This window comes from Pseudophryne corroboree, chromosome 2 (assembly GCF_028390025.1).
Source record: "Pseudophryne corroboree isolate aPseCor3 chromosome 2, aPseCor3.hap2, whole genome shotgun sequence".
Taxonomy (NCBI): domain Eukaryota; kingdom Metazoa; phylum Chordata; class Amphibia; order Anura; family Myobatrachidae; genus Pseudophryne; species Pseudophryne corroboree.
Window position 1 is genome coordinate 340,687,567 of NC_086445.1, and position 26,087 is coordinate 340,713,653.

The 26,087-nt window shown below is 48.4% G+C and overlaps 1 protein-coding gene across 1 annotated transcript in view; it reads right to left on the reverse strand.

Moving 5' to 3' along the window:
* The window catches only part of ABCC4 (ATP binding cassette subfamily C member 4 (PEL blood group)), a 675,760-nt gene that overhangs the window by 360,486 nt on the left and 289,187 nt on the right, over positions 1-26,087 (reverse strand). The window contains exon 19 of the mRNA XM_063953021.1: positions 18,348-18,494. Within this exon, the coding sequence (XP_063809091.1) occupies positions 18,348-18,494 (147 nt within the window). The remainder of the gene's footprint in view (positions 1-18,347; positions 18,495-26,087) is intronic.

Consider the following 26,087-nt stretch of genomic DNA (forward strand, 5'->3'; position numbering starts at 1 on the left):
GGAGGCCAAATCGGAATATGGAGATAGGCGTCCTTGATATCCAAGGAAACCATAAATTCCTGGTCTTCCAGGCCCGCAATTACTGCATGCAGGGATTCCATCTTGAACTTGAACACCTTTAAATAAGGATTTAAGGATTTCAGATTCAGAATGAGTCTGACCGAACAGTCTGGCTTCGGCACCACAAACAGATTTGATTAAAACCCCTTTCCGTGTTGCGGTAGAGGTACTGGAATAATGACGTGGGACTGGACCAATTTTCGGATAGCCCGTTGTAACGTAACTTGCATATCCTCCAAAGCTGGTAAGCTTGATTTGAAAAATCATTGGGGAAGGGGGTGGGGGGGGCTAGAGTACTGTCGAACTCCAGCTTGTAGCCCTGAGAAACGAGCTCCCTGACCCAGGCATCCTGACAGGTGGTCTCCCAGATGCGGCTGAAGTGACACAGTCGAGCTCCCACCTCGAGATCCCCTCGGGGTGGGTTGGCACCGTCATGCTAAGGCTTTAGTGGAAGCAGAACTGGTTGGCTGTTCCTGAGGACTGGTACTTGCAGGTTTCCTAGACTTACCTCTGAGTACCTCTAGCCGCATTGGAGGCACCTCTGGCCTTTGATCGAAATGAGCGAGACCAAAAGGACTGGACAGACGGTCCCGGATAGGAACGTCTCACCGGTGGGGCCCCAGAGGGGAGAAACCTGGATTTCCCGGCAGTAGCCTTGGAAATCCAAGCATCCAGCTCAACCCAAAAAGCCATTCCCCAGAACAGGGGAGGGACTCTACATTACGTTTGGACTCTGCGTCCGCAATCCACTGACGCAACCACAAGGCACTGCACGCGGACACCGTCATGGCCGACGTCCGAGCATTGATGTTCCCCATCTCCTTGAGGGAATCTCAGAGGATACGGGTAGTGTCCTGAATGTGTTTCAGGAAGAGAACCATGGTAACTAAGGGCATATCCCCCAAGAGGCCCCCCTGAATTTGCATGGCCCAAGAATGAATCGCATGGGTCATCCACCAACCCGCAATGACCGGTCTCTGAGAAAGGCCGACTGCAGTGTAAATAGATTTTAGGGTAGTCTCTATCTTCCTATCCCCAGGATCCTTCATGTTAAAGGAGCATGGGGCAGGCAGCAGGTGAGAGACGGAGACATCCACCCCAGGGGGTTACTCCCAAAATTTTCTACCATGAGGAGCAAATGGGAAAGTGTGCAAAAACTTTTTGAATGCTTGGAATTTTTGGTCTAGATTCTTCCAGGCCTGTCTGAATAAGTCATCTAACTCTGGAGATTCAGGGAAAGTGACATTGGGCTTATGTTGTACAAGGAAAACCAACTGCTGTGAAGAAGCGTCCTCTAGTGAGAGCTGCAACACATCCCTTATAGCCAAAATGAGGGGTTCAATACCCCGAGTAGAATCGGGCTCCCCACTAACTGGGTCCGGGTCATCCCCATCATCCTGGACATCATCATCGGTATCAGAAAGCAGAGCAGGTAAACCACGCTTCTGGGGACCTGCATGAGAGAGAAGGGACTGTGCATCTGCCCTAGCAGCTAAATCTGCAACAGCTTGTTGTAGTAGCTGAGTCTTCTGCACATTAGCAGTGAGCTGGGATGAAATATCTGACATCATAGTTTTAAGAGACCCTAACCAGTGGGGCTCTGGACTCTCTCCCCCAGCCTCTTCACTAATTTGTGAAGATTGACTACATTGCTCACAGGAAACAGAGTCATTAGACAATGGAGAGAATCTGGTGTGACAGATACTGCATAGCTTGTGCTTACAATTACACAGTAAGTACAAACACATACACTTACACAGACAGTTATAATGCAAGCCTGCTTTTCCTACTGTATGTGAGAGGAGACACACAGAGAGGGAAAAATACCAGCACACCCGGAGCTGCACAGCCCCAGTGAGACGGTCAGCTCTGTTAATCATAATAACACTAATATATGCAGTCCTGAATAGGCTCAGGATAGTGTACAACAGCGGCTCTCCCCCTTAGCTACACCCTGTACCAGATTCCAGCGTTTCTGTAAGGCAGGAAGCGCTGAGCATGTGCTGCTGATGGCTGCTGTAAGCAGAGGAAGGCGCCAAACACCGCTGGTCCCGCTCTGAGGAAGCTCCCCCCTTCCTCAGAGCGGGGCCCCTGGTGTATACTCACCACTGATGTCACCTTCAGGCAGTGTTAGGGGTGTGCGGCATGCTGCGGCAGCCAAGGCGCAGTGCCCCGTTGAACAAACAGCCCCTCAGGACGGTGTGGTCCTGAAGCGGGGAAGCGGCTCTGCACTTCGCAAGGTCGGTGACGGTCGTCCCCCCTCCCCTAGCTCCCACAGTGCAGGTATGCTGTTGCCCAGGCAGCATACCAAAAAAAAAAAGATTTCAAAGAAATTGAAGAAAACTCTCTGGAGCTCAGAGATGTGCATCCTCTGCTGAGGGCACTTTTTTCTAAACTGCCTGTGGGAGGGGACATAGAGGGGAGGAGCCAGCACACCCAGCGAAGACCATTTAAAGTGCACTGGCTCCTTTGGACCCCGTTTATACCCCATCATACTAGTTTTCCCTAATATCCCTTATGGATGCTAGAGAAATAATGTAATAAAACACTAAATGCTTATTTACCAATGTTGACTCATTAAAACACTTCCTTATGTAATTGTATTTATTATTCTACAGTCATAAAGTAATAATACAAGCTATCCCAACTATTTACAGGCTCAAATGAAAGAACACACTCTTTATAATTATGGTAAACTGTAAGAACAAAACACAAAGAAACGCTAATCATAATAATACAAATTATGCTTTGTGTGACTATAAAGGTAATGAAGTAACTTTCTGACACTTTGCCACTGTGACTGTGTTGCCTAGTTATCTAAATGACCCTTACTAAACAAAGGTCTAGAATAAAGCTCCATATTTTCCCATTGGTGACGCTGAACACGTCAAGGCAAGAAGAGTCTCACAGTAAGTATGTTGGCTATATTTAGTTAGTATTCCCCTGCAGGGCTTCAGGTGAGCAGAGGGAAGATACACAGGCAAGTTTTCTTTGTAAAGAAAGAATAGAGTAGGGTTGAAGGTGAAAACACTATTTTTGATATCCTGTCCTGCTGACACTGGGGAACACAAAAGGCAGCCAGTAAAATAAACAGCGCAGTGAAAGTTATATTTACATGTTACACTTCTAGCAACAAAGCCTTCCAAACAAAGAAGAAGAAAAGTCAGCTTAATAATGTATTAGTCTTCACAAAGGCCCAGAGACCCAATGGTCAACTGAATTCTTTACTCTCAAGCTGTGTGCAGCTGCAGAGCATTAAACAAGCTGTCCACATACACCTATCCCTAAACCGTGCCAAATCACTCTTAGGCACACCATGGGACTTTGTGGCCTTGCCACGTCGTTAAAACATACTGTAGATATAAATCTGCTACTTTATGCCAATATGTTTGCGACAAACACACAAATCCTAAATACTTTGGTCCTGATTTAGAAATGTACACAAACCCGCAGTTGAGAGAGTATCAACAGTCAGTGCATGTGTCTAATGCCCTTTTTCCACCTATGTCCCGGGTCTGAACCAGGATTTGGAACTCACAATTCCAAACCGGGTAAAACCCGAGATAGACCCCTTCCACCATGGTGCCGATCTGGATTATTCCAGAATCTGCGCCGTTCCCACATCACACAGGAGCAGTGCCAGCATTTGGAGATGGCATCATGCACCAGGAAAGCAGCTCCCCCCCCCCCCATGCTGTGAACGGTCCGATTTACACTGCAGCAGGACTCTTTTCCATTGAGCAAAATCCCGGGTTGAAGCGCGTTCACATGCAATAACCCGGGATTTAGATGTCAGTGGAAAAGGGTATTAGTCATAATGAGCATGTGCCACAATGGTCTGATGGCGGCGGTTTCAGAGAGGATTTGTAAAGTCAGGGACCATTTGGGGGCGGTCACGGAGAGTGGCAGCATAAACGAAGGCGTGTTCCAAGCGTTTTGGGGTTGTGTTTGAGCAGCTGTAATGTCTCCGGTGTCTTACTTCCTGTGGCCATGCTGCGCGACCACAGAACTACTCAGTACTTTATCGGCTGACCTGCGATGGGTGCTGCGCCTTTGTAAGCAGCTGCTGGGATATCCACAGCCGCCGGTGGGCGTCTCAGGACAAATCCAGGTGGCTGCACTTTAGCATACTTCTGCACAGCCAATGCATATGTAATCACAGCTGCAAATGCATTTGTGTACAACAGTATTAGCAAGCCTGATTCAAAGATGGATGCAGGAGAGGGAACACTCGCAGAGTCCAGATTATCTGGAATCTGCGGCTGTGCAAGGTCAGTTCTGCACATGCACATAACAGGCCTTGTGAAGCCGCCCATAGTTTCCCCTCTGCCACTCCCTGACTGACAAGCAAATGCATTGAGGGGGTGGGGGAGGCCTGCGTTCCTGGATATGAGCATGCCATCCCTGTTTTCTGGGAGGGGAGAGCCAGGGGTTTGCTCTCTCCACATAGACTTCCTGGCCTCGCAGCCCCCACTTCTGTTGGTCAGCTGCAAATTCTGGAGCTTATGTAGCAGGCCCTCTGCGTGAGCATCAGGATCTCAGTCCTGGGATACCAGCTACATGCAGGAGACATCTACTGAGAGGTCTCCTTCAAGTTCCTCCTTAAAATTGGATGAAACTTCACAGCCAATTACAAGAGGCATTGACTTTCTGTCCATCACTGAATCAGACCCTTAGTACCCTATTATACCCCTTTCAGTGGAAGGATACGTAGTTCCTTAGAGTGCGCTGTATTACTTTGTGCTGTTCTATTGTTCTTTGTCTATCTTTTTGAGTGGTTGTGGATTTCCTCTCATGTACATGGTGTAGCTGTACTCAAAGGTTTTATTGCGCACAATCTCAAAAAACTCTTTTTTTTTTAAAAAAAAATAAGATTTTACTCGCCGGTAAATCTATTTCTCGTAGTCCGTAGTGGATGCTGGGGACTCCGTAAGGACCATGGGGAATAGCGGCTCCGCAGGAGACTGGGCACAGCTAAGAAAGATTTAGGACTACCTGGTGTGCACTGGCTCCTCCCACTATGACCCTCCTCCAGACTTCAGTAAGGATACTGTGCCCGGAAGAGCTGACAATATAAGGAAGGATTTTGAATCCCGGGTAAGACTCATACCAGCCACACCAATCACACCGTATAACTCGTGATAATATACCCAGTTAACAGTATGAACACAACAGAGCCTCTCAAAAAATGGCTCAAAATAACCCTTGTAGTTAACAATAACTATATACAAGTATTGCAGACAGTCCGCACTTGGGACGGGCGCCCAGCATCCACTACGGACTACGAGAAATAGATTTACCGGTGAGTAAAATCTTATTTTCTCTGACGTCCTAGTGGATGCTGGGGACTCCGTAAGGACCATGGGGATTATACCAAAGCTCCCAAACAGGTGGGAGAGTGCGGATGACTCTGCAGCACTGAATGAGAGAACTCAAGGTCCTCCTCAGCCAGGGTATCAAATTTGTAGAATTTTGCAAACGTGTTTGCCCCTGACCAAGTAGCAGCTCGGCAAAGTTGTAAAGCCGAGACCCCCTCGGGCAGCCGCCCAAGAAGAGCCCACTTTCCTCGTGGAATGGGCTTTTACAGATTTAGGCTGCGGCAGGCCAGCCACAGAATGCGCAAGCTGAATTGTGCTACAAATCCAGCGAGCAATAGTCTACTTTGAAGCAGGAGCACCCATCTTGTTTGGTGCATACAGGATAAATAGCGAGTCAGTCTTCCTGACTCCAGCCGTCCTGGAAACATAAATTTTCAAGGCCCTGACTACGTCCAGTAACTTGGAGTCCTCCAAGTCCCTAGTAGCCGCAGGCACCACGATAGGTTGGTTCAAGAGAAAAGCTGATACCACCTTAGGAAGAAACTGGGGACGAGTCCTCAATTCTGCACTATCCATATGGAAAATCAAATAGGGGCTTTTACATGACAAAGCCGCCAATTCGGACACCCGCCTTGCCGAAGCCAAGGCCAAAAGCTTGACCACTTTCCACGTGAGATATTTTAAATCCACGGTTTTGAGTGGCTCAAACCAATGTGACTTTAGGAAACCCAACACCACGTTGAGGTCCCACGGTGCCACTGGAGGCACAAAAGGAGGCTGAATATGCAGCACTCCCTTGACAAATGTCTGAACTTCAGGCAGTGAAGCCAGTTCCATTTTGGAAGAAAATCGATAGAGCCGAAATCTGGACCTTAATGGAACCCAATTGTAGGCCCATAGTCACCTCTGACTGTAGGAAGTGCAGAAATCGACCTAGCTGAAATTTCTCCTTTGGGGCCTTCCTGGCCTCACAGTACGAAACATATTTTCGCCATATGCGGTGATAATGGTTAGCGTTCACTTCTTTCCTAGCTTTAAATAGCGTAGGGATAACTTCCTTCGGAATTCCCTTTTCCTTCAGGATCCGGCGTTCAACCGCCATGCCGTCAACGCAGCCGCGGTACGTCTTGAAACAGACAGGCCCCCTGCTGCAGCAGGTCCTGTCTGAGCGGCAGAGGCCATAGGTATTCTGAGATCACTTCTTGGAGTTCAGGTTACCAAGCTCTTCTTGGCCAACCCGGAACAATGAGTATAGTTCTTACTCCTCTCCTTCTTATTATTTTCATTACCCTGGGTAAGAGAGGCAGAGAAGGGAACACATACACCGACTGGTACACCCACGGTGTTACCAGAGCGTCCACAGCTATCGCCTGAGGTTCCTTGACCTGGCGCAATATCTTTGTAACTTTTAGTTGAGGCGGGACGCCATCATGTCCACCTGTGGCCTTTCCCAACGGTGTACAATCATTTGGAAGACTTCTGGATGAAGTCCCCACTCTCCCGGGTGGAGGTCGTGTCGTCTAAGAAAGTCTGCTTCTCAGTTGTCCACTCCGGGAATGAACACTACTGACAGTGCTAACACATGATTTTCCGCAAATCGGAGAATCCTTGTGGCTTCTGCCATCGCCATCCTGCTTCTTGTGCCGCCCTGTCGTGTACATGAGCGACCGCCGTGATGTTGTCTGACTGGATCAGCACCGGCCGGTGTTGAAGCAGGGGTCTAGCCTGACTTAGGGCATTGTAAATGGCCCTTAGTTCCAGAATATTTATGTGTAGGGAAGTCTCCTGACTTTTCCATAGCCTTGGAAGTTTCTTCCCTGTGTGACTGGCCCCCAGCCTCGAAGGCTGGCATCCGTGGTCACCAGGACCCAGTCCTGTATGCCGAATCTGCGGCCCCCTAGAAGATGAGCACTCTGCAGCCACCACAACGACACCCTGGCCCTTGGAGACAGGGTCATCCGCCGATGCATCTGAAGATGCGACCCGGACCACATGTCCAACAGATCCCACTGGAAAATCCTTGTATGGGACCTGGCGAATGGAATTTCTTCGTAAGAAGCTACCATCCTTCCTAGGGCTCGCGTGCATTGATGCACCGACACCTGTATACGTATTAGGGGGTCTCTGTCTAGAGACGACAACTCCTTGGACTTCTCCTCCGGGAGAAACCCTTTTTATCCTGTTCTGTGTCCAGAACCATACTCAGGAACAGTAGACGCGTCGTAGGAACCAGCTGCGACTTTGGAATATTCAGAATTCAGCCGTGCTGTTGTAGCACTTCCCGAGATAGTGCTACTCCGCCGAACAACTGCTCCCTGGACCTCGCCTTTATAAGGAGATCGTCCAAGTACGGAATAATTATTTCGGCCATTACCTTGGTAAATACCTCGGTGCCGGGGACAGACCAACGGCAACGTCTGGAATTGGTAATGACAATCCTGTACCACAATTTTGAGGTACTCCTGGTGAAGAGGGTAAATAGGGACATGCAGGTAAGCATCCTTGATGTCCAGTGATGCCATGAAATTCTCCAGGCTTGCAATAATCGCCCTGAGCGATTCCATTTCGAACTTGAACCTTCGTATATAAGTGTTCAAGGCTTTCAATTTTAGAATGGGTCTCACCGAATCGTCTGGTTTTGGTACCACAACATTTTGGAATAGTAACCCCGGCCTTGTTGAAGGAGGGGTACCTAGATTTCACCTGCTGGAAGTGCAGCTTGTGAATTGCCGCCAGTACTACCTTTCTCCGAGGGCAGCAGGCAAGGCTGAGGTGAGGTAACGGCGAGGGGGAGTCGCCTCGAACTCCAGCCTGTATCCCTGTGATACTATTTGCAGAACCTAGGGATCCACCTGTGGGCAAACCCACTGGTCCCTGAAGTTCCCGAGACGCGCCCCTACCGCACCTGTCTCCACCTGTGGAGCCCCAACGTCAAGCGGTGGACTCAGAGGAAGATTTTTGATCCTGGGAACTGGCTGCTGGTGCAGCTTTTTCCTTCTTCCCTTGTCTCTGTCTCTGTGCAGAAAGGAAGCGCCTTTGACCCGCTTGCTTTTCTGAAGCCGAAAGGACTGTACCTGAAAATACGGTGCTTTCTTAGGCTGTGAGGAAACCTGAGGTAAAAAAAAAAATTTTTCCCAGCTGTTGCTGTGGATACGAGGTCCCAGAGACCATCCCCAAACAATTCCTCACCCTTATAAGGCAGAATCTCCATGTGCCTTTTATAGGCAGCATCACCTGTCCACTGCCGGGTTTCTAATACCCTCCTGGCAGAATGGACATTGCATTTATTCTGGATGCCAGCCGGCAAATATCCCTCTGTGCATCCTTTATATATAAGACGACGTCTTTAATATGCTCTATGTTAGCAACCTATTTTCCCTGTCTTAGAGTATTAATATTATCTGACAGGGTATCAGACCACGCTGCAGCAGCACTATTTATGCTGAGGCGATTGCAGGTCTCAGTATATAACCTGAGTGTGTATATACAGACTTCAGGATAGTCTCCTGCTTTTTATCAGCAGGCTCCTTCAAGGTGGCCGTATCCTAAGACGGCAGTGCCACCTTTTTTGACAAACGTGTGAGCGCCTTATCCACCCTAAGGGATATCTCCCAACGTGACCTATCCTCTGGCGGGAAAGAGTACGCCATCAGTAACTTTTTAGAAATTACCAGTTTCTTATTGGGGGAACCCACGCTACTTTACACACTTCATTCATTCATCTGATGGGGGAACAAAACACTGGCTGCTTTTTCTCCCCAAAAATAAAACCCCTTTTATGTGGTACTTGGGTTCATGTCAGAAATGCGTAACACATTTTTTATTACAGAGATCATGTAACGGATGTTCCCAGTGGATTGTGTATATGTCTCAACCTCGTCGACACTGGAGTCAGACTCCGTGTCGACATCTGTGTCTGCCATCTGAGGTAACGGGCGCTTTTTAGAGCCCCTGATGGCCTTTGAGACGCCTGGGCAGGCGCGGGCTGAGAAGCCGGCTGTCCCACAGCTGTTTTACGTCATCCAGCCTTGTAAGGAGTTGACATTGTCGTTTAATACCTTCCACCTATCCATCCACTCTGGTGTCGGCCCCACAGGGGACGACATCCCATTTATCGGCCTCTGCTCCACCTCCACGTAACCTTCCTCATCCCACATGTCGACACAGCCGTACCGACACACAGCACACACACAGGGAATGCTCTGACTGAGGACAGGACCCCACAAAGTCCTTTGGGGAGACAGAGAGAGAGTATGCCAGCACACACCAGAGCGCTATATAATGCAAGGATTAACACTATAACTGAGTGATTTTTCCCCCAATAGCTGCTTGTATAAACAATATTGGGCCTAAATTTAGTGCCCCCCCTCTCTTTTTAACCCTTTGAGCCTGAAAACTACAGGGGAGAGCCTGGGGAGCTGTCTTCCAGCTGCACTGTGAAGAGAAAATGGCGCCAGTGTGCTGAGGGAGATAGCTCCGCCCCTTTTTCGCAGACTTTTCTCCCGCTTTTTTATGGATTCTGGCAGGGGTATTTATCACATATATAGCCTCTGGGGCTATATATTGTGATATATTTGCCAGCCAAGGTGTATTTATTGCTTCTCAGGGCGCCCCCCCCCCCCAGCGCCCTGCACCCTCAGTGACCGGAGTGTGAAGTGTGTATGAGGAGCAATGGCGCACAGCTGCAGTGCTGTGCGCTACCTTGGTGAAGACTGATGTCTTTGCCGCCGATTTTCCGGATTCTTCTTGCTTCTGGCTCTGTAAGGGGGCCGGCAGCGCGGCTCCGGGACCGAACACCAATGGCCGGTTCCATGCGGTCGATCCCTCTGGAGCTAATGGTGTCCAGTAGCCTAAGAAGCCCAAGCTACCACCAGTTAGGTAGGTTCGCTTCTTCTCCCCTTAGTCCCTCGCTGCAGTGAGTCTGTTGCCAGCAGATCTCACTGTAAAATAAAAAACCTAAAATATACTTTCTCTCTAGGAGCTCAGGAGAGCCCCTAGTGTGCATCCAGCTCAGCCGGGCACAGGATTCTAACTGAAGTCTGGAGGAGGGTCATAGTGGTAGGAGCCAGTGCACACCAGGTAGTCCTAAATCTTTCTTAGCTGTGCCCAGTCTCCTGCGGAGCCGCTATTCCCCATGGTCCTTACGGAGTCCCCAGCATCCACTAGGACGTCAGAGAAAAACCCTTTCAGACTGACAAATATTTCCCGGGTTATTGCACATGAATGCGCATCAACCCGGGAATTTGCTGTGTGAAAGGGTCCTGAAAGAATATCCCGGGTCGAGCGTCCCGGCATTTCATCCCAGGTCTCAACCTGGGATGAATCTGGAATCGACATGGGATGCTGTGCAGTGTGAATGGGCCCTTCCCGGTATTCAGTACACGGGACTGTTAAAAGGCCTCTCTTTGTAGCTTTCTTGGGCTCAGAAAAGATGTCATCATCCAGAGCCCGGGAAAGCGGAGGAGAAGCCCTGGAAGCGGAGGAGACGCAATATGGCGACCTGGACAGATCAAGAGATCAGAGAGCTGCTCAGCATAAGGGGGGAGGAGGAAATAAAGAGACAGATAACAGGCACAGTGAAGGATGCTATTGTTTATAAGAACATTGCAAAGCTGCTTGAAGCCAGAGGAATTATCTGTACACAACAGCAAGTTGTTAATAAAATGAAGACTCTGAAATAGCAGTTCTCCCTTTGCTTGCCTATTGTGACCTCATCTATGTGAGCCAGAAAAATGTCTATTTCTAATGACAAACATATGTATTTGCAGGGATTTCCCAGGATCAGTATAAACGGGGCAGTCCCTTGTCGATCCCAGGTCTAAGTGCAGTGTGAAAGGGGACATTCCCGGGTTGTGTACTGGGATGCGTCCGGGAACACATTCCCGAGTGTGATCCAGCTCTGTCAGTCTGAAAGGGGTATTAACCAGACCTGTGCTTCCTACAGTACAGTGTCCCTTGTCGATCCCAGGTCTAAGTGCAGTGTGAAAGGGGTCATTCCCGGGACACATTCCCGGGTGTGACCTGGCTCTGCCAGTCTAAAAGGGGTATAAGTGAATTAAGGTAACAGCATGTAATCTGGGTAAATAGTGAGAAGACAGAGGTTTTATATGAGTGACACACGCCATGCATTGTTACACTTAATCTGCTGATTTATACCCATTCCTTGATGACAAAATATACTAATCCTAAATACAGCACTTAGGGGGTTATTGAGGTATGCCAGCAAACCAAAAAAAAATAGCAATTGGGCAGAACCATGTGGGTAACAGGTAAGATGTAACATGTGCAGAGAGCGTTAGATTTGGGTGGGTTATATTGTTTCTGAGCAGGGTAAATACTGGCTGCTTAATTTCTACACTGCAATTTAGATTTCAGTTGGAGCACACCCCACCCAAATCTAACTCTCTCTACACGTTACATCTGCCCCACCTGCACTGCACATGGGCCCTCATTCCGAGTTGTTCCCTCGTTATTTTTCTTCGCATCGGTGCGATTTTCCGCTAACTGCGCATGCGCAATGTTCGCACTGCGGCTGCGTCAAGTAAATTTGCTAAGAAGTTTGGTATTTTACTCACAGCATTACAAGGTTTTTTCTTCGTTCTGGTGATCGGAGTGTGATTGACAGGAAGTGGGTGTTTCTGGGCGGAAACTGACCGTTTTATGGATGTGTGTGAAAAAACGATGCCGTTTCTGGGAAAAACGCGGGAGTGGCTGGAGAAACGGGGGAGTGTCTGGGCGAACGCTGGGTGTGTTTAAGACGTCAAACCAGGAACGACAAGCACTGAACTGATCGCACTGAAAGAGTAAGTCTCGAGCTACTCAGAAACTGCAAAGAAAAGTCTTTTCGCGATATTGCGAATACTTCGTTTGCAATTCAGCTAAGCTAAGATTCACTCCCAGAGGGCGGCGGCTTAGCCTGTGCACTGCTGCGAAAAGCGGCTAGCGAGCGAACAACTAGGAATGAGGGCCATGGTTCTGCCCAATTGCTAACAAACCTGAATTAGGCCCGTAGTATAATATGGGCCTGACTCAGAGGTGCACGCAGTAGTGATGTCAGACACGAGCGACCAGTAAATCTATTTCTCGTAGTCCGTAGTGGATGCTGGGGACTCCGTAAGGACCATGGGGAATAGACGGGCTCCGCAGGAGACAGGGCACTTTAAGAAAGAATTAGGAATACCGGTGTGCACTGGCTCCTCCCTCTATGTCCCTCCTCCAGACCTCAGTTAAGGAAACTGTGCCCGGAAGAGCTGACAGTACAAGGAAAGGATTTGGAATCCAGGGTAAGACTCATACCAGCCACACCAATCACACCGTATAACTCGTGATAAACTTACCCAGTTAACAGTATGAACAACAACAGAACATCAGCCAAACCTGATGTAACCATAACATAACCCTTATTTAAGCAATAACTATACACAAGTATTGCAGAAAAAGTCCGCACTTGGGACGGGCGCCCAGCATCCACTACGGACTACGAGAAATAGATTTACCGGTAAGTAAAATCTTATTTTCTCTAACGTCCTAGTGGATGCTGGGGACTCCGTCAGGACCATGGGGATTATACCAAAGCTCCCAAACGGGCGGGAGAGTGCGGATGACTCTGCAGCACCGAATGAGCAAACACAAGGTCCTCCTCAGCCAGGGGATCAAACTTGTAGAACTTTGCAAAAGTGTTTGAACCCGACCAAGTAGCTGCTCGGCAAAGCTGTAACGCCGAGACCCCTCGGGCAGCCGCCCAAGAAGAGCCCACCTTCCTTGTGGAATGGGCTTTTACTGATTTTGGATGCGGCAATCCAGCCGCAAAATGAGCCTGCTGAATCGTGTTACAGATCCAGCGAGCAATAGTTTGCTTTGAAGCAGGAGCACCCAGCTTGTTGGATGCATACAGGATAAACAGCGAGTCAGTTTTCCTGACTCTAGCCGTTCTGGCTACATAAACCTTCAAAGCCCTGACTACATCCAGTAACTCGGAATCCTCCAAGTCACGAGTAGCCACAGGCACCACAATAGGTTGGTTCATAAGAAAAGATGACACCACATTTGGCAGAAATTGCGGACAAGTCTGCAATTCTGCCCTGTCCATATGGAAAACCAAATAGGGGCTTTTATGTGACAAAGCCGCCAATTCTGACACACGCCTAGCCGAAGCCAAGGCTAATAGCATGACCACCTTCCACGTGAGATATTTTAACTCCACGGTTTTAAGCGGCTCAAACCAGTGTGATTTCAGGAAACTCAACACCACGTAAAGATCCCAAGGTGCCACTGGAGGTACAAACGGGGGCTGAATATGCAGCACTCCCTTTACAGATGTCTGAACTTCAGGTAGAGAAGCTAGTTCTTTTTTTATTTTATTTTTATTTTTTTGAAAGAAAATGGATAGGGCCGAAATCTGGACCTTAATGGACCCCAATTTTAGGCCCAAAGTCACTCCCGACTGTAGGAAGTGAAGGAAACGGCCCAGCTGGAATTCCTCTGTAGGGGCATTCCTGGCCTCACACCAAGCAACATATTTTCGCCGTATACGGTGATAATGTTTAGCCGTCACGTCCTTCCTAGCCTTTAGTAGCGTAGGAATAACCTCATCCGGAATCCCTTTTTCTACTAGGATCCGGCGTACAACCGCCATGCCGTCAAACGCAGCCGCGGTAAGTCTTGGAACAGACAAGGTCCCTGCTGCAACAGATCCTGCCCTAGAGGCAGAGGCCATGGGTCCTCTGCGAGCATTTCTTGCAGCTCTGGATACCAAGTCCTTCTTGGCCAATCCGGAACAATGAGTATTGTTCTCACTCCTCTTTTTCTTACGATTCTCAGCACCTTGGGTATGAGAGGAAGAGGAGGAAACACATAAAACCGACTGGAACATCCACGGTGTCACCAGTGCGTCTACAGCTATCGCCTGAGGGTCTCTTGACCTGGCGCAATACCTCTGTAGCTTTTTGTTGAGGCGGGATGCCATCATGTCCACCTGTGGCAGTTCCCACCGACCTACAATCTGCGCGAAGACTTCTTGATGAAGTCCCCACTCTCCCGGGTGGAGGTCGTGCCTGCTGAGGAAGTCTGCTTCCCAGTTGTCCACTCCCGGAATGAACACAGCTGACAGTGCTCGTACGTGATTCTCCGCCCATCGAAGAATTCTGGTGGCTTCCGCCATTGCCACCCTGCTCCTTGTGCCGCCTTGGCGGTTTACATGAGCCCCTGCGGTGATGTTGTCTGATTGAATCAGCACCGATTGGTTGCGAAGCAGGGTCTCCGCTTGACTTAGGGCATTGTATATGGCCCTTAGTTCCAGGATATTGATGTGAAGGCAAGTCTCCTGACTTGACCACAGCCCTTGGAAACTTCTTCCCTGAGTGACTGCCCCCCACCCTCGGAGGCTTGCATCCGTGGTCACCAGGACCCAGCCCTGACTGCCGAACCTGCGGCCCTCGAGAAGGTGAGTACTCTGTAGCCACCACAGAAGAGACACCCTGGCCCTGGGGGATAGCCGATGCATCTGTAGATGCGATCCGGACCACTTGTCAAACAGATCCCATTGAAAAGGTCCTCGCATGGAACCTGCCGAAGGGAATGGCCTGGTATGACGCCACCATCTTTCCCAGGACTCTCGTGCAGTGATGCACAGACACCTGTTTGGTTTTAAGAGGTCTCTGACCAGTGTCATGAGTTCCTGAGCCTTCTCCGTCGGGAGAAAAACCTTCTTCCGGTCTGTGTCCAGAATCATGCCCAGGAAGGGCAGACGCGTCGTAGGAATCAGCTGCGACTTTGGAATATTCAGAATCCAGCCGAGCTGTTGTAACACTTCCGGAGAGCGTGCTACACTATTCAGCAACTGCTCTCTGGACCTCGCCTTTATGAGGAGATCATCCAAGTATGGGATAATTGTGACTCCTTGCTTTCGCAGGAGCACCATCATTACTGCCATTACCTTGGTAAATATTCTCGGTGCCGTGGACAGACCAAACGGCAACGTCTGGAATTGGTAATGACAATCCTGTACCACAAATCTGAGGTACTCCTGATGAGGTGGACAAACGGGGACATGAAGGTAAGCATCCTTTATGTCCAGAGACACCATAAAATTCCCCTCCCTTGCGATGACCGCTCTGAGCGATTCCATCTTGAACTTGAACTTTTCAAGTATATGTTCAGGGATTTTAAATTCAATATGGGTCTGACCGTACCATCTGGTTTCGGGACTACAACATGGTCGAATAATAACCCCCTCCTTGTTGAAGGAGGGGAACCTTGACCACCACCTGTTGAAGATACAATTTGTGAATTGCAGTTAACCTTGTTTCCCTCTCAGGGGGGGGGGGGGGGGAGAGCCGGCAGGGCCGTCAGTGAGGAGGCATCTTCTCAAAGTCCAGCTTGTATCCCTGAGACACAATATCTATTGACCAGGGATCTAACAGGGAGTGAACCCACTTGTGGCTGAACTTACGAAAGCGTGCCCCCACCGGGCCTAGCTCCGCTTGTGGAGCCCCAGCGACATGCGGTGGATTTTCGTAGAGGCCGGGGAGGACTTCTGTTCCTGGGAACTAGCTGTGTTGTGCAGCTGGTTTCCTCTGCCCCCGCCTCTGGCAAGAAAGGACGCACCTCGGACTTTCTTGTTTCTTTGTTCGAAAGGCTGCATTTGATAATGACGCGCTTTCCTAGGCTGTGCAGGAATATAAGGCAAAATATCAGAATTACCAGCTATAGCTGTGGAGACCAGGTCCCAAAACCCTTCTCCACACAATCCTCAGCCTTCCATATGCCACTTAAATTGGCATCATCTGTCCATTGCATATTCTACAGGATATGTCAAGCAGAAATCGACATAGCTTTGCCTCTAGGACCCAGTATACTCATGTCTCTTTGGGCATGTTTTATGATATATATCTTTTAAGACAGCATCTTTAATATATATATATATATATATATATATATATATATATATATATATATATATATATACATACATACATACATGTATATATATACATACTAGGGTTTCAATTTCTGCTGATAAGGTACCTGTCCACGCCGCCACAGCGCTATAAACCCATGCCGACACAATCGCCGGTCTGAGTAGTGTACCAAAATGTGCACGCTATCTGCAGGATCCCTGAGAATAGCTAGGGCTACCTTTTGGGCAAACGTGACACCCTAGGGGAAGATTCCCATCACATCCTGGCCCTAGTGGGGAAAGGATACTGCCTGAGAATTCTTTGTGGGAAGCTGCAGTCTCTTGTCTGGAGATTCCCGCTCTTTTTCCTCATGAGAGGAGGGAAATTTACCTCAGCTTTCTTCCCCTTAAAATGTGTACCCTTGTGTCAGGGACAGATGAGTCATCAGTGATATGCAAATCATCTTTATTACAATAATCATATATTGAATACTTTTCTGCCATTTTGGCTGTAACTTTGCATTATCGTAGTCGACACAGGAGTCAAACTCTGTGTCGATATCAGTGTCTATTATTTTGGATAGTGCGCATTGTGAGACTCTAAAGGTCTCTGCGCCATAGGGACAGACATGGGTAGATTTCCTGTCTGTTCTCTAATCTTTTGTGCAATAAATTCACCTTAGCACTTACACATATCCAAACAGGTGTCGGCCTTGTCGACGGAGACACCCTCTCACACACATATTAGCTCCATCTCCTCCTTAGGGGAGCCTTTTACCTCAGACATGTCGACACACACGTACCGACACACCACACACACAGGGGATGCTCTATTTGAAGACAGTTCCCCCACAAGGCCCTTTGGAGAGACAGAGAGAGAGTATGCCAGCACACACCCCAGCACTATATGACCCAGGAATCACACAGTAACGTAGTGTTAACCCAGTAGCTGCTGTATACATTGTTTTTACCCCATATTTATGTGCCCCCCTTCTCTTTTACACCCTCTTCTATCGTGCTTCTGCAGGGGAGAGCCTGGGGAGCTTCCTCTCAGCGGAGCTGTGGAGAGAAAATAGCGCTCGTGAGTGCTGAGGAAGAAGCCCCGCCCCCTCAGCGGCGGGCTTCTGTCCCGCGATTTTGTGTAAAATAATGGCGGGGGCTCATGCATATATACAGTGCCCAACTGTATATATGCCCACTTTGCCAAGAGGTCTCTAATTGCTGCCCAGGGCGCCCCCCCCCCCCCCCCCCCGCGCCCTGCACCCTACAGTGACCGGAGTGTGTGGGTTTAATGTGGGAGCAATGGCGCACAGCTGAAGTGCAGTGCGCTACCTCATATGAAGACTGGAGTCTTCTGCCGCCGCTTTCAAAGTCTTCTTGCTTCTCACGCCGGCTTCTGGTTTCTGGCTTGCGAGGGGGACGGCGGCGCGGCTCTGGGATCGGACGACCAAGGGTGCGTTCCTGTGTTCGATCCCTCTGGAGCTAATGGTGTCCAGTAGCCTAAGAAGCACGACCTATCCACAGTTAGTAGGTCTGCTTCTCTCCCCTCAGTCCCACGTAGCAGAGAGTCTGTTGCCAGCAGATCTCTCTGAAAATAAAAAATCCTAACAAAATACTTTCTTATTAGCAAGCTCAGGAGAGCTCACTAAAGTGCACCCAGCTCTGTCCGGGCACAGATTCTAACTGAGGTCTGGAGGAGGGACATATAGGGAGGAGCCAGTGCACACCAGTATTCCTAATTCTTTCTTAAAGTGCCCTGTCTCCTGCGGAGCCCGTCTATTCCCCATGGTCCTTACGAAGTCCCCAGCATCCACTAGGACGTTAGAGAAATTAAATTAAATACCATAAACAAATACTATAATAAGCTATACGTACATCCCACAAGTAAGGGCATTGAAATTACACACTTGTATTCTTCACCTACTGTAATAACATTAGCGTTTAGCACGTCATACAGACTAAGGAGTGGCAAAAATACCTTTGATCTTGTTTTGCAGGTGCTTAACAAGAAAGACAGATTATTTTCCATAACAATAGTTCAACAAAGCAATAGTAATGTGAGATAAACCTACCGATTGGGTTCCTGTCGAAAAACAAGACGGGCGCGCGTAGGAGTGACTGGAACATTTGGTTGTGCAAGGCCTGGGCAGCAGAGACGAGGACATGAAACACCAGCAGACTACGCAGAATGCCAAAGAAGATGGTAGCAACTGTTAGGCCTGGAAGTATACAAGGAATACATATTGTAGAACACTTGAAGAAGCTGTACAAGTGGCTTTAACAAATAAAATATTATTATATATATATAATAGACAGGAAACATGTTAGTCACTGGGGTGATGCCGGTATTTAGGTGAGTGTTTACTACTTGATTGTAAGTCTGGGGAAAATGCTTTAAGCATTGAAATGTCGCTAACACACTGCCGTTTCCTGTCTATTATTAAGCTGCCTGGAGTGCTGCATCTATTGACACACATATTGAATCTTTTCTATGCGGGCACCCGGTGGTGTTTGTGTGAATACACATTTTTTTGCAGTAAAGACTCCGAGTGCCGCAGATTCTTTCCATTGATAGATACTTCCCGCTACTGGAGGCACCGGAGCAGCATCTTTTGATGAAAGAGGAGTGCCGGTCCAATAACCAAGATATATATATATATATATATATATATATATATATATATATATATATATATATACATACATACATATATTCTACAAACATCTGTCTATCACCTTGTGTTCACTTAGTAAACACATACAAATGTGTAAGCACAGGAACAGAGCTATTCCTTTTGCTGCCCATACATAGTGCAATACTGGGCAATTTGCAATATGTGTTGACTGAAATACATGCATAAATGTCAATATGATGAGGTACATATGTGGTCAGTTGATAACTGCAGATAGTCTCTAGCAGCAGAAGCAGCCCATCTGTTTCTCAAGAATGTGGAAAAGTGGTTCCAGCACTTCTTTAACCTTCCATCAGTGAATATGTCTCCAGTGAATATGTCCAATTATTATGTGAAGGGAGTAAGAGAAGAATACAGTGTATACTGTTTTTGGAAAAATAAGGTAATGGCTGTATCAAACTCACCCTGTGAATATCAGTGGTGCACTTTGGACAATCTCACACGGCTGTCTGACAGGTTGCTTATGCTACTGAGTAATTCTAGGCCTATTGCATCTCGGGTACCACAGGAAAAATAAATGGAAATATACTGTAGTTAACAATGTTTTTAGGGGGACAAAAAGTCCTTGATAGGTGTGTAAAATAAAAATCACCCTTTTTTTGTGGAGAGCGCACATTGGCAAATCTCACACTGTTGTCCAAAGGTGGATGAACTTGCAACAAAAGTATATTTGGATATTTTTACATCTCAGATACCCCAACAAAGGAGCAGCTAAATTCTGACATAGGGCCCAATTCAGTAAGGTTAGCAAATTCTGCTAATCAGCAGAATATGCTAACCATTAGCACGCATGCTGGGGGCCGCCCAGCACTGGGCAAGGCCGCCCAGCATGCTGACCGACGCCTCCCCCCTGCTTCAAGCAGAAATTGCGAACAGCAAGCAATTTCTGCTTGTTAGCAGAAATTAAGGATGACTCCTGCCGGCGCAGCTTAAGTGCGGCCGCAGGAGTCAAAGCGCCATTTTTGTTGTCGCAGCGGCTGCGTGTGACATTACACAGCCGCACCCCCGACACGCCCCCGTTCACGCGTACCAGCCCACCGTTTGGGCTGGTACGCCCCTGCAACGTTCCGTTTCCACCCAGAAAACGGAGCGTTGCCGCCCCCCTCCCGGCCAGCAACCGCCTCTGCCTGATTGACAGGCAGAGGTGATCGTAATTTCCCCTTGTCCTGGTGGCCGAAGGAGAAAGGACATATATGAGAGAAGGAACATGACAACAAAGAGTGGTGAGATTTACACACCATTAACATAAAACAACCAGCAACGGCAGGTAACCAAACAACAACAGCTGAACAGGTAACCACAGAAAAGACAACCTGCAGAAAAGTCAATGCACTGAGGCGGGCGCCCAATATCCCTTATGGACTACGAGAAAAGGATTTACTGGTAGGTAATTAAAATCCTATTTTTTCTAGCATCCATAAGGGATTATTGGGGAGACTTAGTACAATGGGGACGTCCCAAAGCTTCCAGAACGGGGGACTTCTGCAGCACCGCCTGCCCAAACTGGGTATCCTCTTTGGCCAGGGTATCAAACCTGTAGAACTTCACAAAGGTGTTGATCCACGACCAGGTAGCAGTTCGGCATAGTTGCAAAGTCGTGACTCCACGGGCAGCTGCCCAGGAAGACCCCACCAATCTTGTTGAGTGGGCCTTCAGAGACTGTGGTACAGGTAAGGCTGCCGACACATAGGCCTGCTGGATAGTAAGCCTAAGCCAACGAGCAATGGACTGCTTCGAATCCTTTTTCTGTGCATCATATAGCACGAACAAGGAATCCATCTTTCTGATTCCAGCCGTTCTCTTGACATAGAGCTTTAAGGCTTGCCCTGCATCCAATGCCTCTGGAGGAGCAGAAGTGCCAGTACTTGACGAAACTACAATAGGTTGATTTAAGTGGAACGAACTGCTGCCTACTCCTGAGATCCGCTCTGTCCTCGTAAAAGATCAGGTAGGGACTTTACACTATAAGGTCCCTAATTCCGAGACACGCCTAGCAGAAGCCAGGGCCAATAACATCACCATCTTCCACGTGAGGTACTTGTCTTCTACCGTCATCAGAGGTTCAAACCAAGGGGACTGTAAAAATTCTAACACTACATTCAAATCCCAGGGTGCCGTGGGCAGCACAAAAGGAGGTTGAATGGGAAGCACTCCCTGTAAGAAGGTCTGAACTTCTGGCAATACTGCCAATTTCTTCTGGAAGAAAATTGAGAGAGCTGAAATCTGGACCTTAATGGAACCCAGACATACGCCCTTATCCACACCAGCCTGCAGGAAACTGAGGAAACGTCCCAAGTGGAACTCCGCAGGCGGATACGTGAGTTCCTCGCACCAAGAGACATATCTTCTCCAGATATGATGATAGTGTTATGATGTCACAGCTTTCCTGGCCTGAATCATGGTAGCAATAACCTTTTTGGAAAGGCCCTTGTGAGCTAAGATGTTCCGCTCAACTTCCAAGCCGTCAAACGAAGCCGCTGTAAGTCCGGGTAGACGAACGGACTTTGTTGAAGATCTCTTCTCATTGGCAGAGGCAAGGGGTCTTCGACAGACATGCCCAGAAGATCCACATACCAAGCCCTCCGAGACCAATCCGGGGCAATCAGAATTGCCTGGACTCTTTGATTCCTGATTCGCTTGAGCACCCTTGGGAGCAATGGAATGGGAGGAAATAAATAGACCAACCGGTAAGTCCAAGGCGACGTCAGTGCATCCACTGCCCTCGCCTGAGGATCCCTGGTTCGGGAGCAATACCAAAGAAGCTTCATGTTGAGCCGAGAAGCTATCATGTCTACCTGTGGGCAGCCCCACTGGTCGGTGATCTGCCGAAACACCTGCTGGTGGAGACCCCACTCTCCCGAGTGGAGATTGTGAGGACTCAGAAAGTCCGTTTCGCAGTTGTCCACGCCCAGAATGAAGATTGCGGACATTGCTCTCGCATTTCTTTCTGCCCAGAGGAGTATTTTTGACACCTCTCGCATGCAGGCCTCACTTTTTGTCCCTCCTTGCCGATTGATGTACGCCACTGCTGTGGCGCTGTCTGACTGTACCTGGATCGCGTGATCCCGAAGTAGAGGAGAGGCCTGAAGCAGAGCATTGTAGATCACCTGAAGTTCCAGAATTTTGATCGGAAGGAGGGCTTCGTGGGCTGACCACTTGCCCTGGAACTGAGCCCATTGGGTGACAGCTCCCCATCCTCTCAGATTTGCATCTGTTGTGAGGAGGGTACAATCCTGAATCCCGAAACTCCGGCCTTCCAGGAGATTGGAAGACTGTAGCCACCACAGGAGGGAAATCCTGGCCTGAGGTGACAGCCATATCATCCAATGCATCTGAAGATGTGATCCGGACCACTTGCTCAGGAGATCCAATTGAAATGTTCTGGCACGGAACCTCCCATATTGGATCGCCTCGTATGAGTCAACCATCTTCCCCAACAACCTTATGCAAAGATGGATGGATATTCGAGCAGGTTGGAGCACCATGCGGACCATCTCCTGAAGTGTTGTCGCCTTGTCCTCCAGGAGGAACACCTTTCTTGGACACAGTATCCAGTAACATCCCCAGGAACAGGAGCTGCTGAGACGGCTCTAGGTGGGACTTCTGTAAATTGAGAGTCCACCCACGGTATGACAGAAGTTGGATAGTGCGGTCGATATGGAGCAATAAAGGCTCTCTGGATCTTGCTTTTATCAGGAGATCGTCCAGGTAAGAGACAACATTAACCCCCTGGACCCAGAGTTGGAGCATCATCTCCGCCATTACCTTTGTGAACACCCTCTGAGCTGTGGACAGGCCGAAGGGTAGTGCCTGGAACTGGTAGTGATGGTTCAGTAGGGCAAACCTCAGATAAACCTGATGAGGTGGCCAAATAGGAATAAGAAGATAGGCGTCCTTGATATCCAGGGAGACCATGAATTCCCGTTCTTCCAGGCCCGCAATCACTGCTCTCAAGGATTCCATTTTTTAATCGAAAACCCTTAGGTAAGGGTTCAAGGACTTTAGATTCAAAATGGGCCTTACCGAACCGTCTGGCTACAGAACCACAAACAGGTTGGAGTAGTAACAATTTCCCTGTTGTTGCAGTGGGTCCGGACCAGCTTTAGGATGGCCTGTTGCAGTGTAACATGCGTATCCTCCAAAGCTGGTAAGCTTGATTTGAAAAATCGTTGAGAAGGAGCGCTGTCGAACTCCAGCTTGTAGCCCTGAGAAATAAGGTCCCTTACCCAGGTATCCTGGCAAGAGCCTTCACAGATGCGGCTGAAGTGATGCAGCCGAGCTCCCACCTCAAGATACCCTCGGGGTGGGTGTGCACCGTCATGCTGAGGCCTTGGAGGAAGTGGAACCGGTGCTCTGATCCCGAGAACCGGTGGTAGCTGGTTTTCTTGTCTTACCTCTGGTGCCTCTTGCTGTATTAGAGGCACCTCTGATCCTAGATCGAAATCTGTTAGACCGAAAGGAGAAATGTGGATTTCCCCGCAGTAACTTTAGAAATCCACATATCCAACTCAACCTCAAAGAGCCACTCCCCAGGAAAGGGGAGAGACTCCACACTGCGCTTGGACTCTGCGTCCGCTGTCTACTGACGCAACCACAAGGCCCTGCGCCGACACTGCCATGGCAGAGGTCCTAGCATTAACATTGCCCATCTCCTTGAGTGCGTCACACAGGAGACATGCAGTGTCCTGAATGTGCTTCAGGAGAGTCACTGTAGTGACCAGAGGCATATCCCCGGAGAGGGCCCTCCAGAATTTGAGCAGCACACGTTTGATTGGCATGTGTCATCGAGCACCCTGCAATGACCGGCCTTTGTGATATACCTGCAGCTGTGTAGACAGACTTTAGTGTAGTCTCTATTTTTCTGACCCCTGGGTCCTTTATGGTAAAGGAGCCCGGGGCAGGCAGCACCGCCTTCTTAGACAGTCGAGAGACTGATACGTCAACCCCCGGGGGTTCTTCACAGAATTTCCTACCTTCAGGAGCAAATGGGAAAGTGTGCAAAATGTCTGGATTTTTCCAGGTTAACTTAAATAGGTCATCTAACTCTGCAGCATAGGGGAACGTGACATTAAGCTTGTTCTGTGTAAAGAAAAATTACTTCTGTGACGCAGCGTCCTCTAGAGGGAGTTTTATCACGTCCCGTGTAGTCAGAATGAGGGGTTCAATACCCTGAGCAGAAGTAGAATCCCCACTGACGGGGTCCAAGTCCTCGCCATCCTCATGTATTTCTTCATCTGAATCAGAGAGTAACTTTTGCGGTCCTGAGTTAGAGAAGGGGGGTCATTTAACATCTGCCCTGGCAGCGAGGTTTGCAACAGCCTGCTGCAGTAGTTGAGTTTTTTGAGAATTAGCAGTGAGTTGTGATGACATATCAGACAACATATTTTTAATGGCACCAAGCCAGGAAGGCTCTGAACTCTCTCCCCCAGCCCCCTCACTAAGTTGTGAAGATTGGCTGCATTGTTCACATGATACAGAATCAGCTGATAAGGGAAAGAATCTGGTGTGGCATACACCGCACAGTTTGTGTTTATCCATGCTCACAGTAAATCAAAGTTACATACTGGTGTGTGATATATTCAGTTACCAAACGGTGTTGCACTAAGGATTACCTTTTTTTCCCTGTTTGAGGTATATCTTCTGGAGGAAAAGTCCCAAAAGAGAATTACATATATGGAAAATAATCTTCAATAAGAGGAAAGACCTATTGTTATATTAACACTGTATTGTTTATTTTTGCTTTTTCTGCGCCACTGGGTTTCTCTTCTTTCTATATTGCAACTGTTTTATCTATGGTTGGTGAACCATTGTGAGGTGACTCAGGCTGCATTTTTAAAGGCATATGCGCAACTGTTTTCTGGTGTTTTTCTTACTACGGCTCTGACACCTTGCAAGGCCGGTGACCGTCCCCCATAACTCCCACGGTGCAGGTATGCTGTTGCCCAAACAGCATACCGAAAATAACAAAGATTGAAAATAAACTTAAGAAAACTCTCTGGAGCTCAGAGATGTGCATCCTCTCCTGAGGGCACTTTTTTCTAAACTGCCTGTGGGAGGGGGCATAGAGGGAAGAAGCCAGCACACCAAGTGAAGAAATTTAAAGTGCACTGACTCATTTGGACCCGGTCTAGACCAATCGTACTAAGTCTCCCCAATATCCCTTATGGATGCTAGAGAAATAATGGAAAACTCAGTGGCTAAATGCAATGACCAACAGTGACTTTCTGGGGGTTGGGTATGAAGTGCTGGAGGTCAGGATCCCGACGTTCACAATGCCGACGGAAACTGCTGAGTATTATAAACCTGACCCTAGCTCTAACGGTAACCCACGCCTCCGGCAGCGGTAACCTGACTACCAACCCACCCTTGCAGCCTAACCCTCCCCCTAATGTCTAACCCTAAAACAATCCCTAATACTCACCATCGGGATCATGCAGCATTGTTACAGTTGGGATTCTGACCATGGAGATCCTGAATACCACAATCCTGACTACATCCCCTTTCTGGAAATCCTTGTTCAAGTTCCACTGTCAACTTCATGGTTACTGCAGTTAATCTCCCTTTGTCATAACATATGTGTGGCTTACTCCCTGAAGACACCCATTTTCGAGGGGGACACTGCAAGTATTTAGTATCACCCTAATGTATGACTGAGGGACTGCAGCAGATATCTCGAATATCCTTCCATTCCTTCCTGCAGCTGCACTGGAGAAGAGGCATAACAGCAGATATCCATGTGACAATAATTACTACTATAACTGCATGTAATGGAATCAATGAATTTTTGGAATCTAAACCAATCTATTCCAAATATGTCTGGAAATTTTCAAAATAATTTTAGTGTAGCAATAAACTACAACTCCTACCATCTTTACACACAGAAGTACAACACCATTACAACCAGTGGAATGGATGGGAACACAGGGGGGAACTTATCGTGCGGGTAAAACGCTTTCTGCTTCGCCTCTTTACCAAGGCGAAGTAGGAAGCAGCAGTGCCGGGATGTATGAACATCTTGGATGCCGAAGTGAAGAAGTGAAAACTGCCCCCTCTAGCGATTGCTGCCTGTGCCACACAGCGCACTGGCCTTGTTTTGATGCGCTGTGTTTTGCCCTGGCC